Source organism: Delphinapterus leucas, chromosome 12 (genome assembly GCF_059928025.1).
Source record: "Delphinapterus leucas isolate spDelLeu-1000000601 "Yukka" chromosome 12, BTC_Dleu_Yukka2, whole genome shotgun sequence".
Lineage (NCBI taxonomy): Eukaryota > Metazoa > Chordata > Mammalia > Artiodactyla > Monodontidae > Delphinapterus > Delphinapterus leucas.
The window spans coordinates 95179983-95200060 of record NC_143140.1 but is presented as its reverse complement, the minus strand read 5'-3'; the positions used below and the strand labels follow the sequence as shown (position 1 = coordinate 95200060).

The window sequence follows — 20078 nt, the reverse complement described above, 5'->3', positions numbered from 1 at the left end:
ATGCCACTGTGGAGTGCCTGTCTATACAGCGGGCTGCGTGCATGACCTATGCTGGTTGCACAGCCCTGAGAGGGAGGGCTGGAAACCTCTTTCTATGGGTGGGAGGCCCAGTTCCCTCCGCTTCCCCGCATGACTCCTGCTTCCTCTCCGTCCGAGGCGGCATGCCGATGTGCACCCGTTCCTTCCATCTGCACCACCACGCGTGGAGCTTCGCTGCCCCCGGTTCAGGATGTGCTTGACGGCAGCTGGGCACAATCTCCAACACTCAATAGCGTCTACATCCACGAGTTACCAGGGCCGCCGGGTGGGCGGTGTGTGCTTCCCTGCCCACGACCTGCTCGGAGCCCCATGATGGTCCACAGATGTGAGCAGACAGGTTACAAGCTGAAGCCTGAAATGCGCTCATGCGGTTGGGCGCATCACCCGCCCCCAAGGCCCACTCGTCCAGGGCCAGGTGTGAGGCATGGGGGGCACGTCCAGCCAAGCCCAGACAACCCAGCCAACACACACAGGGGGACAAGAATAAACAAGGGTGGTTTTAGGCCATGGAGCTTTGGGGTGGCTTGTTCACAGCTTTATAGTAAATGAAGAATGAAGCTTTTTAGAATGAAGAAATATCAAAAATGTCTAATTAGTCAAAAATCTTTACAAATTTTGGCCCATGTAGTAGTATATGGTATTAGGGAGAAAATCATCACCCCCATCACCACCATCACCACCATCATCACCATCATTATCACCACCATCACCATCACCATCACCGTCACCACCACCATCACCATCACCACCATCATCACCCCCATCACCACCACCATCACCATCATCACCACCATCACCACCACCATCATTGTCATCGTCATGATTACCGCCATTTCAACTACCGCCATCACCACCACCCCAGACCACTGAGCTGAGCGCTGTCTACAGTCTTACCTTCTCTCCGCAGTAGCTCTGTTGTTTACACGATTCGGTGTCCACTTGGCAGTTTATGATTATGTCGGTCATCTCTGCACGTTGATTACAAAAGTTGACACCTTTCATCTCGATAACTTAAAAAAATTCTGGATGTGACGTTCACGGGCATGATTTACGAGTTGGTCAGTGCACTTCTAAATAATCTCCCACTTGGAGATTTTTGACAAGGATGCAGGAGAGCATTTTTAAACATGAGAAGGAGGCAAGGGGAGGTTTGTGGGGAGGCAACTATCCCTGAAAACAGCTACACCAGGTACGTAAGGGAAACAATTTCTGTCTGGGCTTTGAAATCTTAACACTTCGCAGTCAGAGCCAACTGCTCCGGCCCCGGCGCGCCGGCCGCTGCCTCCGCGGGCTCCGTGCCCTCTCCCGTCTGCCCCAGAAGCAGTCCAACCTCCGCCCCGTCGGGAGCGCTCCCTCTTAATTCCTTTCCAGCAACATCTTGACTGCACAATTGAAATGCTAAGGTTTTACAAAGATCACACTTTTCTGAGTAGAGAAAAAAATAGTGTGGGGCACAGGGAGATTTACCAGGAAGGAATAGAGAGTCCTGGAGGAAACAAGACCAGCTAAGAAGCTGTTGCTGTGACCACACCATGACCGACCATAGTTAACACTGCTGTTGGGTGTATTTGAAAACCACTGAGAAAGTAGATCCTAAAAGTTCTCATCACCAGGGAAAAAAAACAACTTTTTTTTTGTATGTATGTGAAGTGCTGGATGTTATCTAAACTTACTGTGACAACCATTTCACAGCATGTGGAAGTCAGAGCATTATGCCGTGCACCTTACCCTGACACAGGGGCGTATGTCAATTACATCTCGACAAAACTGAGAGAAGCAATGGTCCAGGTGAGATATAATGAGAGTCTAACCAAGGGCGGACACTGGGTCTGGAGACTGGGGCTGGGGACCAAGAGACGTGGCCTGACAGGGTCTCTGGCAGTGTGACTTGTGAACAGCATCAGCTTTAACCACAATAAGAACCTTTTCTGTCTCTTCCTTGGTCCACACAGCTTCCGGCAGGATGGGAAGTCCTCCCAGCCTTTGGTACCTAGTGAGTGGACGGCTGCTTCCCATCACGAGGGCAAACACTTGCACCTTCTGTGCCAGGCCCTCACCCTTTACACACATGGATACACGTAACCTTCACCCAGGGGTGCATGCCACTGTCGTCCCCGTTGATAGAGCAGAAGACTGAAGCCCCCAAAGGCTAAGTAACTTGTCCCAAGTCCCATGGCCAGAGGGGCAGAACCAGGGTTCCTTTCACTCCAGCCCAGGGCCCCTGCCTTACTTCCCAATGGTAAACACCCTCAGAATGAAGCCAGAGGCCAAGTACGGTTTTGATAGCATATTTTATTTTAATCTAAGAAAAAGGATTAAATTCAAAGTTCAGAAATATAAAAGATCATCCAATAAATTTAGGATCCTAACTGTTTCTTAAACAATGGTGATACACACTGGAGCTGGGTTTGTGTTTCCAAAGTTTCCGTTTTGACTTTTGCACGGTTTAAATGAGACGCCTCTTGAAACGTCTTCATGCAAATTCAAGATCGTTTGACATGTGTGGGGGGTCTGGGGCCGTGAAGATTTTTTTCCCAAACCAAAAGCTAGAGCCGAGACAGCGTCACAGCGTGTCACCCCAGCTCCGGGCCTGTCCCCTAAATGCTTCATGGAGCCCATGGGCACCTTTGCGGAAGCCGGGGTCCAGCTCTGAGACGGGCAGCCGGCTGCCCCGAGGGCCCACTCTGCTGCTCACAGGGGGGCATTCAGCTCCTCACTCGCCCCTCTCAAGTCCCATTTGGATGAATTTCCTATCGGCAAACCCTTGAGCCCTTGAGGCCTCCAGGAAAGAAGGGAAGGTGGGGGACCCACAGGCCTTTGTCTCCGGCTGCCGAGATCAAGACCCAGGCACAACTTCGCCTGGCTGCACCTTCTTTAAGGGGACTCTTCATAATTTGTTCAGGGGACAGTTTTACCTTCCGGGGGGCCCCTGGGTGGGCCACGGTCAGGTGGGTAGGGGCCAGGTGTAAGAGAAAAAGCAGGCTGACAAGCGTGTTTAGCCGGCTTGGTCAGGTCATGATGAAATTTACTTTTCTGAACGATGGACCCCTTCCCGCTGCCTCAGAAAGGCAGAAAGAATTCTCTAGCATTTGCTGCATGAATAATCTGAGCCCAAGGCAAAACTCAAACAGAAGCTTGCAATGGAAAAAGCAGTCACATCAAAAAGGGTTTGAAAAACGTTCTTTTCTACCAGGGCACTACCTGTAAAGAGTGCTTCAGTGGTTGGGTAACTCATTGCGTGAGCGAGAACTCTGGAAGGAAAACCAACAAACTAACACGAAATCCCAAGAAACAAAAAGACCCATGCACTCATTAACTGCATGACGAAGACAGCCGTTGATTACAAACTTCTATGGCGCCATGAAGCTTCCAACATGGATTCAGCGATGCTGCCAGGGCAGTCGATTTCCAACGACACCAACCTGGCGAGACTATTAGTAACGGCCCTGGTAAGGAGATACAGGCCTGGAGCCAGAGCGCCTTAGGCCAAGGCTTCTGCCAGGTTAACATGCGTAGGAGGAAGAAATTAAGCTTAAATCCACTCAAAATACATCTCCACCAACTACAGATTTTGAAGGTCAAAGAAGGACACATACATTGTATGTGATTACTTTTCTGAAGCCAGCCTTTCCATTTTCACAGATTAAAGCCATCTGTTTAAATATCTCATTTCTACAAAGTGAATTTACAGTTAAAGTACAAAGTGCAATACTATGTGTTTGTTTTGTTTTTTTTAATTGCTTTTTGGTGAGGGAGTCGGCCACGTGTCTAGGACCCGCCGTGGATGTGTCAGTCATTTATCCTTGCTTCCTTGGCTGAAAAAAAGACAGAAAAGAGATGTATTTAGACATTTGCATCACTCATCTCTGAAGATGAAGACTTGTCTTTTAGGAATAAAATAAACCCAGCTGGTAACAACAAGGGAAAAAAAGCAGTATTTTTAAATAGATGTGAAAAGAAAGAGTGCTTTATTTGGGGGGTAAGAATTTTAAAAAATAATAAAAACATTGTGGACGCTTCTCAACTTCTAGCACTTTCCTCCCACTCAATGCTCAGAAATATCAGGAAAAATATATCAGTTGAGAAAGCATTTATTTCAAGGATTGTAAGTGTGTTCAGTATATTAAACATTGTGCAGAATCTCCAATCACCATGGATTTATCATATAAAAATACTTTTAATACTAATTTATGCTTCAAATTTGATAAAGGCATGTTTTTTTTAATAGTTTTCTTTTCATCCTTTCCATTCACTATTTGACCTCTCTAAGAAATACAACTTGAAAAGTTTTGTTTACTAAATTACTGGAATTCTGCACTGCGCCAATTAAAAATAAAATAGAATGAAAAGGAGAAGCAAAGTACAATCTTCCAGGTTTATTTCTCCACGTAGACCCATTCCCACCAGTACAAGTTGGTCTATTTGAAATAATTACACTTGAACATTCAGGAGGCTTCTGTGTTGGCCTTTATTCCCCAGATAAATATATGAACAGGGGACAAGAGGGACTATATCTCCTGCATTAAGTGAATAAGAAGTTTTGTTTTAATTAGCTGAGGATAAAGATAAGCCATCAGTGTATTTTACCAGCAACTAAAGCTGGTCAGATTTGCGGGAGGAGGGGTGGCACTAACGTTTTAAGCTACGTCAGCAGTGGCTGATAGCACTGCTCTGATCACTGCTGAGCTGTGATGGAAACTGGAGAAGATACCAAGAAAGACAGCTCACTTTTCGATTAAATATAAGCTTCATGCATCCTACTTGCTGCCCTTCATTTCATAGTTCTTGGGTTTGGTTATTCATATAGTGAACGATTTTGGTGGTTGGGACTCTGATTCTTCAAAGAAATCTGTATGGTCTTCAATCACTTTATCATGTGCCGGCCACTGCAGGACATCATCCCAGGACCACAGTTTGCAGTGATAAACACCATCAAAAGGGCTGGGGAAACCGCTCTGGATTCCTTTTCTGGGAAAAAGCTGAGTGAGTCTTGTGTTTGGAACAGAGTTTATTTCAGGCTGAGGCAGCACCCATGTGCCCGTCATTGGAGTTATTTTAGGAAAACAACCATTTGGAAGTCTTCAGAGCTCAGCCCAGGTCATTGCTTTCAGACCAGCCCTGTTCTAAAGCACAAGTGATTTGCAGTGGGATTTTAAAAGTTGAAACCATAAACACTTGCTAAACAAAGAAGACCGACCGTATCACACATCTTTCCTAATGAAATGGTTTTCAATTGCATCCAAGGTGCACGTGGAAGGTCTCCACTTCAAGCCCACCACAAATACGGGGGCCTGCCTTAGGGACCAGAGACCTGGAATCAAGCAGGTGAAGACAAAATACATAACAAATTGACAAGTGGTCTTAAGAAAGGAGGATGTGGCCCAGGCTTTGAGAGAGGGAGAAATGAATCGCTCGCGTTCATCTTCTGGAAAATATTCTAGACTTTGGAGAGCTTGTGGCCTGGGATGCTGGGGAGAGACACCACAATTATCTCCTTTAATTGCACAGGCAGAAATACAGATTCAGAAGCATAGAAGTATGTTTATGAGCACACACGGCAGGAAGTGAAAAATCCCTTCTGGAGCTGCCACTTGTCTCACTCGGATCCCTAGATGAAAAAAGAAGACTCCCCCTTCCTGCAATCTCCTTAACCAAACGTAAGGAATAAATTACAAATCCACATCCTGCAGAACTATTTAAAAATAAATATTTCCAAAAATAAGGGGACTCAGAAATTTTTCTAAAAATAATAAAATAATTGAAATTTCAAGTGGCAAGAAAATAATAATTAGGGCAAAACGTTGATGCTGGTGTTTCAGCAAGTTGGTAATTTCTGACAGAATCTTGCATGGCTATTTGGGGCCTCACAGGGGTGCAGACACGATAAGTTGCTTCTTTTCTTGGAAGGAACTTCACTTTACAAGTTGACAGAACCTCAACTTTTATTGCCTATAAGTAAAACAGTAAATGATTAAGGCTACAATGTAGACATACTCACCTGCCTATTAGAAGTGCTTTCAGCATTACCTCTGGGGGCTAACAGGGAAAAAAAAAGAAAGATTAAAAACCAAATATTCTTTATTTAGTAAAAGGTCAAATAGAATGTTTCAGGAAGAAACCCATATCACTGTAGGAAAGTGTCGTCCACTGGCAGACTTGTTTACATGAGAAAATATGCATCTGCACATACGCTGAGCACAGATTATAAATAGTGGATCATAAAAGTCACGATGTAAACAATTCCCAACAATACAAATGCTCTGACCCAACTTTAGAAGACTGTTCCATTTTACCCAAAACTCCAAAGGCGTGTCCACTAGCCGTGGAGACCTCCTTTCCCGAGTTTTCAAACTCTCCCAGGGAGAGAGGACCCAGGCAGCTGGAAGTCTAGGAACCAGCACCGGGTCTTTGAAATCTTTTGGTTTTATGGTTAAATCACGAGAATCATTTAACTTGTTTGGATCAAAATGACTGTTCCCAAATCCTGCTTGGTTCCGTCTGTGCCTCCTTCAAGACTGGGACCTGGGACATCACCTGTGGAGGCACTTTTCCTGCCCCAAATCTCCACCTGAAATTCAGCCTTCCCCCTCCCCTCCCCCCATCACCAACTTAGCTAGCATCACCCATCACACAGTGGGTTTTTCTCATTTATCTCATTTCTTGCATCCACACTAAAATGTAAGCTCTAGAAAGATGTGAACTCTTGTCTGTTTTATTTACTGTGGTTCTGCCAATGTTTAGAGGAGCAGGGAGCACCTGTAAATATCTTTCAAATGAATCAGTAGACGGAGGGCAGCATCCCTCATCCCAAATGCCTTAATTGTTGACGTCTATCCATTCAATTAAAAAAATAAAGAGCAAAATTATTCTGTGTTCAAACTTCTTCTCTTGCTATATTCAAGCAAACAGAAATAGAGCATGAAAATTTGAAACACAAACATATTAAGTAAATTGCAAAAATATTAAATAAACGGTAGCTAAATGGACTATCTCTTTCCATTGTAGTTTGAATGATCCAAGGATCGGGATAATTTCTGTTGCCACTCTCCACTTTGCTTTGCCTGAAATGACTACTTTACAGAGGAAGTAGGCTTTCGCGCCATTGGTTCAAATTTAAAGAATTTTAAACTGATACTTTGAATCTAATCTAAACCAATTGCACTGTCAACAATTCCCAGATTTTTCTTGGTTTCTTTTGTGGCAAACATCAGACTACCGGTCACTGGAGGTAGCTACAGATTCAAGTTAGGTTGCAGCAAGAAAAGCTAACGTTTTTTGGTGTTTAGAGCTTCGCTGTGTAGCTGAAAAGAGTATAAGTTTCATTAACGACACTGGATGGAATATTCCACTCAAGAAGGAGTAGGGAAAAGCTCCATTTAAAATACGTGAAGGGCAGAAAAATAATAAACTGTTAATTAATTTGAATGAAACGGAATGTACATCATCGAGATAAATACGAAGCCATGCCACATCAATAAAGACACTTTTCGGTGAGAAAATGAGTATGTATTTCCCAGCTCCTACCACAGAGCTCAGCGATGGATGTGTGTGCGTGGCGGGAAGGGTGGCTTCCTCGGTATCGAATGGTAGTGATTGTTTCCAGGTGACACGGCAAACGGCAATTTGGCTGTAAGGCAATATGTCTGAGAGAATGTAGCTGGCATGGCAGTCCGGCTGAAAAAGATAATTTGGTCAAAAGTGAATATTTCCTAATTGCTGATTTTCTGCACAATGGTCATTTTGGAGAATCATGAGGGCATGGTATCATCTTTTGTGAACTTTTTTTCTGAATTCTTCAGAAATTTTTTTTTCTAGGCTCTATCAGTTCTCAATAGTTTTTAAGGTTTTTTTGCATTTTTGCATTTTTTGTAATGGTGGAAATTGAGATCAAGCTCCCAATAACATGTCTTAGTTGCAAAAATTTAAATGCAAACTCTTGTGTACTTGCTTAAAACAGGTGTGATTAATGAAGTATGTACATTATGACACCATTTTGTAGTGAAAATCACAGTACATAAATAGATATGTATATGTGCATAGAAATATTTTTTGGAAAGCTATAGATCTGGTCTGATTTTGTCTCAGAATAAAAGGTCATGTGTTATTTATTTTCTTTATTTAATTTCTCATATTTTTTAGAATAAAAGATGTATTGTTAACTAGTGAGCAAAAATAAAGAAAACAAAAGAAACTGGTAGCCACTTGGATACTTAGACTGTCCCAACTAACCCCTTCCTGAATACTTAGGTTTTTCTGACTTTTCACTATTTCAAATTACACAGGGTAGTAAAAGATAAATGATAATAAAGTTGAAAAACTCTTAGAGAAATTCTGCAAGATAAAAAAAAAAAGGGTTGCAAGATCAGCTAATAATGTATCTAAATCCCCAATGCTCATTTTTTACCAAATTGCCACTTTTACCAAATTTAGCTTCTCTGGGGGAAGAGAGGGGATGACACGTGCTATCTTCCTGGTTACTGAGACAACAAAATTCAGAGGCACATAAAGAAGATAACTGATAACTCAAGATTCGGCAGTAATTTAAACATTTCTACTAAATGATGATGACATCAAGGTGTTATGCTCTGTTATTCGCTCCCCTGATAGCAGGGTTACACACCCACCCTCTCCGTGTCCCCTTGTAGGGCTGTGCGGAGACCCTGGACCCCTCTCGGCAAGAGGACGTGGCCTGCACCCCTTCTGCACATCCGCTCTGCCTGCGAACCTGTTCTCTGTTCCCCTTGTGCGTTCTGTCCTCTGTGAGAACGCAGCCCCGGCCCCGAGGAGAGGTGTGGAGACGCCCCCGCTCCGCCCCCCACCCAGGGGCAGAGGGCAGCATCCTGCAGCCCGAGAGCAGCCGGGGCCGGGGGAGTGCACTGCCTCTGTGGGCACCATCTTCTCCAAAGCACTGGCTCCTGATCTGTTGGACTGGCCACACCTCAAGTTTTCCATTATTTAACCAGATTATAAAACAACAGGGCATGTGATCGGCTAAGGCCCTTGAGCCAACTCAGAGGTCCAACACTGGTGCTGACAGGGAGCTGGGGTTTTGAGACAGTTTTGTTTACAACCAAGTGTAGGTGTCCAGGATCGTGACTCTGAAGGTGCTGGATTCACGTCACCTTCCTGAGGCCTCAGCGTGCGGGGTGAGAGCTGCCGTGGTGTCCCCAGAGCACGGCAAGACCGACCGACCTTCAGCGTTTCCAGGAAGACCAGCTTCCGATCCCGTTTCTCCCGCGAGGGCACCCTTGGCTGGCAGACACCTGACCAGGAGCCCCTTCTCATGGTCCCTGGGCTCTCGGACGAGGCTGTCCTCGGGTGTCACGCAGTTACCCCTCATGCCTTGGGCTCTGACCGGGCAGTGTTGAGGCTTTGCATCGGAGATGCTCCAGGGGAGGCACCAGTGTCCCAGTGCTTGGCACAGGGGCTGGGCCGTCCCGTCCATCCTTTTGTCCCAGTGATGCTTTCCCGAGTCCTCGAGCTGGGAGCCGCCTCCTCAGGGCCCGGCCAGCAGCCTGCTTACACCCACGCCTTACGCGCGGGCCGTTCTAGGGCTTTTCTATCTTCCCTACAAACTGCGGAGCTTCTGAGACTCAACTCCCACCTCCGCCCCGTGATTCACGGCAGATCCTCGACGTTTGTGTTGAGCGAATGAATGACTAAGAGAACTGAGCACTTCGTTAGCCACAACGTCAGAAGTCCTGCACCTGACCGAGGGCTGGGATTTGCACACCCTTCTCAGCACGACCTGTGCCTTCTGCAGAAGCTCAGGACTCACCCGCGAGCGCAGTGGTTCCCGATGCCCCGGAACCCGTGGGCTCAACACAGGCTACGTGGCACCAATTCACACCAAGTGCTGGTGTTTAAACAACACACCCACTCGTGGTTAACGCTTCTGGAAATGACCCATCCACACTGTGGACTGAGCCACGAAGAGTGGGGGCGGGTGGAGAGCGTGGCCTTCTCTGTAGAACCAAAGGGCTGGGTCAGGCGGTGGTATCCAGGAGAGTAATTTCTCCGCTGCTCAGAATTCATCTTGAAACTACTGGAGGGATACTGTTCCATCTCAAAATGCCTCACACTCGCCGCCGCTCTGAGGCCAATTATGCTCCTGGCAAAGCCGCCGTGCACTGGGCCTCCACCACCACCCCCCACCCCACCCCCGCCCACTCTCCCTGCCAAGCATCTCCATTTGCTGACTTCCTTTGTATTTAGGAAACATGCAGAAAGGACCATGCCCCTGGAGAGGGACGTCCCTCAGGCACGCGGACGAGGCTCAGGGGTCTGGGTGCTCATCAAGAGGGGGGTCTTTGCAAACAATGGACTGGCCTGGGCCCTTCAGAAAGGGGTGATGATTAAAGATTAAAAGGACAGATTCTACACACTGTTGAGCCTGCACTTAATTTGCTCATTGAAACCACAAAACTAGACTCTTTCAGAAGTTCAAGGCTGGGTTCTGGAACGGAGGAAGGGCCACCGCGGCCCCAAGCCAACCTGGCAACAGCTGAAACGAGTTGCTGGGTCAGCGTTCATCCCCCTCCCCGGCAATCATCAGAGCCCCAGGGCGGGGGGAGCTACAGTCCCCCGGCCTCCAGCTAGCCGGCCACTGGCTCCCCGCTGGCTCCCATGGTGATTCCCTGGGCCTCCGAGACGCCTGGGTGCCAGGATTTCTGCCTAAAACTGCAATAGGTCACTTGTCTCTTGGGGCCCTATGGGGGACCAAAATCGAAAAAAAAATCATAGGGTGAGTGAGAACGTCTGTCCAGGTCCAAGAATCACAGGCAGTGTCAGACAGAGGCAGGCAGCGACCCTAAGCCCCAACAAAGGAGAGCAAGGGTGGGGGCGACTGCCTGGACTGGAAACGTCCAAGGCCCCCCCGGGGGCTGCAGGGCAGGGCTGCGCGGGGTTGAGGAAACCCCGACAGAAGCTGCAGCCCAGCAGGTGCCGGTTTCCTGCAGGCGGACCCGTGCGCTTGGGCCGCTGTTCAGGGTGGACCCGCCGCACGCCTTGGGTGGCTGTAGGGCTTGGAAGCCGCACGGCGCTCTTGGGTTTCTCATCTGCAAGTGAGAATGAGGGCAGCCTCACCCCCATCCCCGGCCTGGCTGGGAGAAAAGAAGGAGCCACGGGGACCGTGAGGCAGGATGGTGATGGGGGCCAGTCACCCCCTGACGGGCCAGCTCGCCCCCCCTCCCACCCCGCCTGCAGACACAGAGCAGCGTGGTGAATGTTTCCACGACCAGAGCCTTCTGAGCCTGACCCCCATCAGAGGGCAGCAAGGACCCACATCCTGCCGGGAAATGTCACCATCGCCCCACAAGGCCAGCAAAGTGGGCGGCCGCGTATTTTTACCACTGTTTGCAGTCTGGACATGTTCGGGGCAACATGAAGTGCACTTAGCTTCCGAGACCCCATACAGAGGTCTTCAAAATAAAACTCAACTCTTCCAGGAGTAACTTCTCACAGGAAAATTAGCAAGAGTCCTTTCACAATTACAGGGATCTAGCCTGGAACCAAGTTCGGCTGAATCATGCGGAATGACTATTATGACGAGTGCTCGGGACACAGAAACTGACAAGACAGATGCAGTCCTTTCCCGAAGCCCACAGTCGAGGTCAGCGGCCAGGACTTCCACGTCCCAGCTGAGCTGCAACTACAAGGAAGTGTAATGACCACCATCTACCGATGCTCCAGAATCTACTCTCAAACTTGTTTCATGTTTCAAATATGCTACAAGTTTGGTAACAGAATAACAGAATCATAAATTAGCAGAGATGGGAGAGGTCTCTGCAAACCATCAAGTCCGCACACGGCCCCTGGGCTGCTGACAGCGTTTGGGTTCAGGGAAGAGATACACACATCTGGTAACGCAGCTGAAACACTGTTTCCACCATTGAAATAACTGGTTTGGAAACAGGAATTATTGAATTGCTAATAAACCGGGCTGAATGTTTGGTCGGGCTCATGCGTGGAGTTCCCGAGTTACTCCCAAGGGTGCCCAGTTTGCTGTTCAGCATCAGAAGGCGCCCCTGGAGAAGGGCACCCCCTATCCCGCGCCCCCTGGACGGAACAGTGAGACTTGTCTCTAGACACCACTCAGCTCCCACCCTTCCAACCCGGCTTCCCCTTGACCGCTTACGACGGTCTGTGAGTGCTTCCACGGACGGTGACCTACAGTCATATGGCACATCAGACTTCCCTCCACCCTCAGACCGCAAGGACAGTCTCTACATCTTAAGACTGAACAGACGCCGTCGAGAGTGGGCACGCATGGGAGCAAAATAATGAGAAAGGCTCTTACTGTGCCGTTTCCTCGTGTTAGTTTCACCTTCTTCTCTGGTCACGCCCAGGCAGCCCATCAACTCTTGCAGGGAAATGGACTTGTCGTTATTCACATCACAGTATTCAACAAACTTCTTCACGCATTTTTTGGGTTTGGACTTCTTCCGAAGGAATCTCTTGAAGGGCTTGATTTCCTTTTTGCCGATGTCCCCACTGGAGTTTTTATCCAGCAGTTTGAAATACCAGTGGACCACTCTCTCCTCCAGCGTGTGGCTGGGGTCAGGTTCCGAGAGCCTGGAAGACACACGGGTGGTCAGGGGCCCCCGGCAGCCCGGCTGCCTCCCCACCCCGGCCCTGGTCCCTCCAGCGAGGGCCCCCGTGCTCTGACTTTCCTGGAAGGAGGGCCTGAGGCTGCGTGGCTTTGCCATTTGATATAATGATTTTTAAAAATAACTTAGAAATAGAAATTTGGCAAAAAATTTTCAAGTTGGTTTCAAAATGGCAAATGGCACAGTGAACTTGTGCAGGCCAATCACCCGCTGGGCGTTGGCAAGTCACGTGGACAAAGCCCCGTGGGGATGGCCCATCGGCTCACACATCGCACACCTACTCAACCTGGGACCCAGAGGATCTCTGCTCCTTTAATCGTGACTCGTGGGCAGGTTGTTTATGCCACGGATAAACTAAAAGGTGCAAAACAACATATATCTTAAAGTGGTAACCAGACATCTTTCCCTGGATTAAAAAAAACAAAAGGTTGATGCTTTAAGATATAAGTAAAAAACTCTTCTAGAAGGCCTGGCTTTGAGGCTGATCTTGGAGCCATCCCAGATGTTACACTGGGCCTTCTCACCACGTGGACGGTGCAGCAGGTGCTCACCTAGTCCCTGGTCCTTCCTTCCTTGTCTGGCTGTTGGCCTCTGCGTTTCCATGGGCGTAAAGAGTGAGTCAGACACCAAAAGTTCCCAGGTATTAGGGCTTTCTGATGCTATTAGTTATTTCCCAAACTTTCAGAGGACCTTCTAGGATGGAAATTCATTTACTGCTTTCAGTTTTAGCTTTACAGAGAAGATCTATCTTTCCAAGAATATAAGAGGTCAATTTGAAAATTGGGTGATTTTTTTTTTTTTTTTTGCTTCATCATTTAATTTAGCACTGCCTTTTTTTCTTCTGCAATCTTACTCTTAAACACAGACAGAGAGAGGCGGGCTTTGAGCTGAAGAAGACCAGGAAGCTTTAGATCATCTAGAATAGGTGAAATAATCAAGGTTTGGGGCAGGCAGGGAAGAAGGCCAGTGTCTAAGGAAATAAAGACAGTGAGATTCCCAATCAGAAAATGTGCTTTAAAATAGAGAGATTAATTATTACTAATTAACAGGGGAGATCCAGCGCTTGAAACACTATATCCATTAAACACTGCAAACTACCCTCCTAGGGACGTCACCCACAGAGACGAACGGCTTCGGGGAATTAACAGTCTCTCCGGAAGCAAAGCTCAAAGCCTCAGCCCCAGAACTGCAGAATTTCCACCAGGCACACTGAGCAAGTTTCCAGAGTTTCAGAAGTCAGATTTTGAACATTTTGTTAATGTAATTAATGCCACTGAATTGCAGCCTTGAAAATGGTTGTGATGGTAAATTTTATGTCATATATATTTTACTGTAAAGAAATCCTATTTTGAGAATTTTAATTTGAACATTTTAATTCAAAGTATTTAAAATCCAGTCAATAGCTCTAAAATGTGATTTTCCAAAGCGGGAAGCCCTCTGGACCAGGGTCCTCCCCTCCCCTCCCCTCCCCCCGCCCCCGCCCCCGCCCCTGCCCGATGGAACCTGGGAAAATCCCAAGGTCTGGGCCTTGTCCCTGATGGCAACATCCTCCCTGGGTTGATCGCATTACAAGAGAACCTGCTGACAAATGTCCTCCAGACAAAGGCAGTGACCTCAGGTTTGAGGAGGGGACTTCTTTCCTGCAGGCCCTGCCGTGTCCGCTAAGCTGCTCAGGCCTCAGATGCCAGCGTCTGGGCTCTGCCCTCCAGCTTCTGAGAGTTCCCTGAATGCCGGGCTTCTTCCCAGCCTCCTGCTCTGCAGTCGAGCGCACGCACCTGCCCGGGGAGGAGGGGTCGGAGACAGTGTGAACCATGTCTGTGGACAGCGCGTCCAGCACACTCGTCAGAAACTCGTTCTTTTTGGCACCAGGGCAGCCTGAAAAAAATCAAGTACGGACATCTTTTCATATCTCCCAGAACTCAAAGAGTACAACAGATTTTTCTCTGTAATGGGAAGAAAGGCTTATGTAGGATTCAGAAATCAGTGTGTTGCTCCTGAGCATATACCCTGAGAAAAACATAATTCAAAAAGAGACATGCACCCCAATGTTCACTGCAGCACTGTTTACAATAGCCGGGACATGGAAGCAACCTAGATGTCCGCTGACAGACGAATGGATAAAGAAGATGTGGTGCGTATATACAATGAATATACTCGGCCATAAAGAAGAATGAAATCATGCCATCTGCAGCAACACGGATGGACCCAGAGACGACCATGCTAAGTGAAGTGAGTCAGAGAAAGACAAATACCATCAGTGATAGCACTTATATGTGGACTCTAAAATATGACACAAATGAACTCATCTATGAAACAGGGACAGACTCATAGACATAGAGAACAGACTTAGGATTACCAAAGGGGAAAGGTGGGGCAGGGGGAATAAATTAAGAGTTTGGGATTAACACATACACACTGATACATATAAAATAGATAATCAACAAGGATCTGCTGTAGAGCACAGGGAGCTCCACTCAATATTCTGTAATAACCTATATGAGAAAAGAATCTGAAAAAGAATAGATACATGTACATGTATAACTGAATCACTCTGCTGCACACCTGAAACTAACACAACATTGTAAATCAACTAGACTCCAATATAAAATAAAAATTTTTTAAAAATCAGTGTGTCAGGTGCCCTGTATCAGTGAGCTCATTTGGACACTTGTAAGCACGCTGCAATCCATATATGTTGATTTTAAAACAGTTTCTGTGAATTACAATCTCTATTTATTGAATTATTACTATGTGAGACTAAGAGATTCCCAGGCATTATCATCTCATTGGTCCCAAAGCTGCAATCCCAGTAGGTAGCATCACTGCCCCACATTACGTAGGAGGCCCCGGATGCTGGGAAACACCCCAAGCTCACATGGCTGGAGAAGACACGGCCCCAGAGTCCTGTCAAGGGAGCCTGAGTCCGAAGGCAGTGGAGGGCCTTCGAGTAATTCTGTAATTGAGTTTACTGGAAGCTTAACATTCTACAGGATACTTTACCTACAAGTTAACTGTCCCTAAACTCCCCTCCACCCTCCTCGCCGTTTCGGGATAAAGAGATGCAGCTTGACATGTCTTCCTGGAGTCTGGGAGGCAGGAGGAACATTCCACGCGGATCGGATGGTGGCGCTGTGTTACGACGGCCAAGTCATTCAAAGACCAACGTGTTTATACAGTTAGAGAACTCTGGGTTTCATAAATTTCCTTTTGACACAAGTTTTTGTTATTATTATTCAAGCACATGTTAATTGCCTAGAGCAGGAATCCACTTACACCAGTTTCCACTTCGTTAAATACACATATCAGAAAACAGATGCGAAATCCCTAAGGGTCGGGGAAGGGCGAAAATAGAGCTGTGTTATTCCCCTTTTCCCTTTGAACGCAACTGGAAAGGTAGATTATAATCTATAGGGAAACCCCCAGGACCACTGCAAGAATGTTACTTTTCAAGAAAAAAATAATTATCTCATTAACTATTCCCTGGGGAGGCAATGGCAGACTTGAGGCTGCAGGCGTGTCTGGGAGCATTGGGGACCTCGGGGACTTCCTGCAGCCCTGTCAGCGCCAGCTCTGAGACAGGGCAGCGCCCTTTGCCCTTTGTCACAGTAATGAATGCTTCTGAGAGCAGCTCGCCTGACCACCAAGAGGAACAGAGAACAGCAGGCAGGCAGGCAGGGATGTGTCAGGGGGTGTGCATAACCCGCCCCGGTCCCAGCTGCCCCCGTGAAGGCCCACACCCCGGCTGGCGTCAAGATACCCCGGGAGGGCTGTGGTGCAGGTAGGAAACACGCAGGTGTCTGGGAAAAGGCCGAGCTGATGAGAAACTGCTCAGGGCTGAACAGCTGTAAGAAAGCATTATGCTTGTGCTCTGTGCGGTGAGTATGACTTCAGTGGGGACGCACCCCGGTTATATTTTTGCTGTTAACTTTATCATATCCCCCCAAAGGAGGTAAAGCAACACAAGATTTTTAATTAGAAAGTGATGTATATGCATCAGGAAACACAAGACTAACAGCACCTAAAAGCTTTAGAAGGCTTTAACACAACAAGCAGTTAAATTTAATCGACTTCTAAGCCAAGAAATATTAAATCAATCCTGCTATAGCATGTTTCTAACGTGGTATAAATTACAGACGGCGAAGCGCACGGATCTTTCTGCTAAGGATCATATTTCGCAGTTGAGAGCTACTTTAGTCCAACAAAGAATACTTCTCATATTTATTTGCAAAGACACTGAACTTCACTTAAGTAAAGGAAAGGGAAAAACGGTTTAGGCTCAGAGAGGCAGAGCTGCTGCATCCTGAGACCAGCCTCCAGGTGATTTCCGCCCCGTGCACACACGAAGTCGACTTGCTGATGGGAAAGCCTGCTCGGAGTGAACACTTGTTGGGACCCAGGCGGAGGTCTGGGGTCCGGGGGTGAGCAATCTTCCCAGACCCGTCAGATCCCGGTTCTCGGGGCCGAGGTCCTCACCTGGCTTGACGGGGAGACAGAGATGGAGGGTGACCTCACACGGTGAGCAGTGTGGCTCCTGATTCTCAGGACAACCACTCATGAAATAGCAACAGCAGCGCCATTTCCAAATAAATGCGTGGATACACAGGGATGGGGCAGCACCCACAGCGACGCGCACTCTGGGGAGACAGCCCCTGCGTGTCCAGGGTCGGGCGGGGTCGACGGCTGACCAGACTGAGGACAGAGAGGTGAAAGGGCCTCGGCCTTCACTCGCTATCTGTACTTCAGCTCACGTGCCTTTACTCAAATATCCTGAGAGGATGCTTCCTCAGGGGGACACGAGAGCCCCAGGCATGCTCATCCCAGTACAGTGTTCGTAAAGTGAGAAGAAATCAGAATGAAAACTTAGCACATTATTAAGAAGTGAATTTTCATTATATGAGAAATGACATAAGCACCATGAAATCCAAATTTCACCACCGTGAAATGGACCAGGCCTCGAAAAGGAACGACGGGGCTGGCAGTGAAAGGGACGCACCCCCCAAACCGCCGGGCTCACTGCAAAGCACAGAGCAGCGCTCTCAGCTCCTCCACAGTCGCTCCCTCGGGCCACGGTGACCACCGCGGAGATCTGGGTCCTGCCCGCAGACCATGCTTGTGGCCACGCAGCCTCCCGTGTCCTGGGCTCAGCTCATCGAGGGGACATCAAGCGCCCAGGGACCTCCGACCTCCTCCCAGCAGCTCACCTCCCCTTCCGCCTGCACGGCCTCCATGCGGCCAGAAGCACCCATAAATCTTGTGTCCTTGAAACCACAGCCTGCAGGCTCCGTGACAGGACACCTAGTCACTGTTTATTTGTGTCCACCCACAAGCTTGTTCCCTGCGGGAGTGGAGTAGAGCTCAGAAGGCTTGGGTCAGGGGAGACACAGGGCAGGGACGGCCCCGTGCCAGGAACTTCCATGGAGAACTGACAGCCAGTTAAAGAAACATTTGTAGAGAGGGGAAACCAGACTGTCCTTTTCAAAGCTAGAAGCAGAATGACTGCAACCATTTATTTACAAATCTGAGGCAAAACAAAACGGCCAGCTTGTGTTCAAGATGCTTAGCTGATTTATCTGTGGAGTCCAAGGAAAATACTCGGCATCCTGTTGCATTTCTGTGCAAACACTTGGGTTCTGATCCTGGTTTGTCCCCCAGTAAGCTGGCGGCCCCGTCCCAGGGCAGCCCCCCCACCCGCCTGTCCCCATCCTCAACCCCGGCTGCTTGTTAGCAATGAGCCGACTGGCTGCTGGCTCCCGAGATGCCAGGCGCCACTCGGCCCCAGGGAAACTGGTTCATATGTGATGCCTTAAAAACTTATTTTACTTGATATCTCTTAAAATGAATGTGTTCTACACTGTCTACAAAACATCCTTATTTTAAAAAAACAAAAGTTTTTGGTATAGAAATGACTGATTTCAGCAAATTTACTTATACAGTTTCGTCTTTTCCCTTTTCCTTTAAAGTACAGATTGAAACATTTTCAGGACTGCTACCTGGACCACATCATGAAACCCCACTCCATATGGTAACTAGTGAGCGCTCAGGATCACCCCCTAAAGGAAACCCGACACCAGAGGAAGGGAAGTCTGAGGGTGGCAAAGTCCTCCTGCAAGTACCAAGAGAAGGCATGACACGGTGGCAATCCGTAGTTTTGCACCCATGTTAGCCAACATCGGTCCCTAACTGTAGTCTGAGCATCACCCAGCAGGTGAGGTCTGTGGGCTGCTGGGCAGGGAAACCGGGAAGGGGGGGATCCCACTAGATGACCAGGTGACTGGATGGGATGAAAAGTGTCACAGGACAATGACACTAATTAATCTGGCTTTCAAGCATCTAACAGGGGGCAGCTTAAAATCTTCATCTGGCTGGTTTATTATTTCAAATGTCTAGAAAACTAATGTAGGTGAGAAATAAAATGAAATGGAAACAAAAATCACACCCTTCTCTGATTTTTTTCATATCTGTCTGAGGAGCTGTGTGTGTGTGTGTGTCTGTATTATACCTGCACACTTATTAACTCCATTATAATTACCTACTTTTCTGTTTATAGGTTTAGCTCCTCAAATTTGGAAGTCAACCAATGGGGAACAAATTTCTCTAAATTTTTATCAGGTATGTGTCACGTCTGTCAAAGAACTCTGGCATGGTATCTTAGGATTCCCTGTGAGGAGGCAGTAGGGAGACACATGGATGGGGGAGGTAGGGATACAGGAGGTGAGATGCAGGAGGTGAGATGCAGGCATCCCTTCTCCCTTGGCCCATGGCTGTCACAACAGGGCTGAGCAGAAGCCTGGAAGTGTTGTATTTTTCTGGACTTGGTCAGAACTTTAATGGAGGAACTGGACATTCCCAAAGGCCTGTATAGTGTCTTCAGTGAAAACAACCAGAGAGAAGAACTTGGGCAGGTAGAAAATTCTCCTTGCAACACCAAATCCCTGAAGATCAAAGTTTTATGGTAATAAAGCCAGGATTTAAAACACACATAAGGCTTGTCTTTCTCCCAAAGTTTTAAGAATGTAATGTATCATAGCAATTTTCAGGGAAGTCCAGTTTTGTGCAATTTCCCCCAGAGTAATATGAATGCATTTTACCTGTAGGGTGTGGGTCAGAATTGAGACCCACCATTCGCTGCCTTCAAGGGTTGTGAGAAATGGGAATAAAGTTACACCCGCTCCTCTAGAAACATGACGAAAAGCACTGGTAACTGTCTCTTTGCAATGGATTAGAGCCACTCTTGCCTAAAGACTAACACAGTCTTAAGGTTGCTAACTCTACGTGAACTTTAGGCACCAGATTTTAAATCCCTTTATTTAACGTGCAATATTTTGAACTACATAAAAGCAGCTGGGTGGCGTGTAACTTCTTTCTCAATTACCTTTACCTGAAAGTAAGTGTAAACACAGGACGAACTGTGCTGCGCTCTTTCCCTGTGTG

At 47.5% G+C, this 20078-nt stretch overlaps 1 protein-coding gene across 4 annotated transcripts in view; it reads right to left on the bottom strand.

Moving 5' to 3' along the window:
• Nucleotides 1-222: 222 nt before the first annotated feature.
• The window catches only part of SMOC2 (SPARC related modular calcium binding 2), a 156620-nt gene continuing 136764 nt past the window's right edge, over nt 223-20078 (bottom strand). Inside the window, exons 10-14 of one of the 4 annotated variants that reach the window (XM_089922262.1) lie at nt 14261-14522; nt 12338-12612; nt 7564-7713; nt 6038-6075; nt 223-3854 (exon numbers count right to left, since the gene is read on the bottom strand). In XM_089922262.1, coding sequence (XP_089778388.1) covers nt 3837-3854; nt 6038-6075; nt 7564-7713; nt 12338-12612; nt 14261-14522 — 743 coding nt within the window. In that variant the 3' untranslated portion in view covers nt 223-3836. The remainder of the gene's footprint in view (nt 3855-6037; nt 6076-7563; nt 7714-12337; nt 12613-14260; nt 14523-20078) is intronic. The other 3 variants (XM_089922263.1, XM_089922264.1, XM_089922265.1) reach the window with 3 other exon arrangements.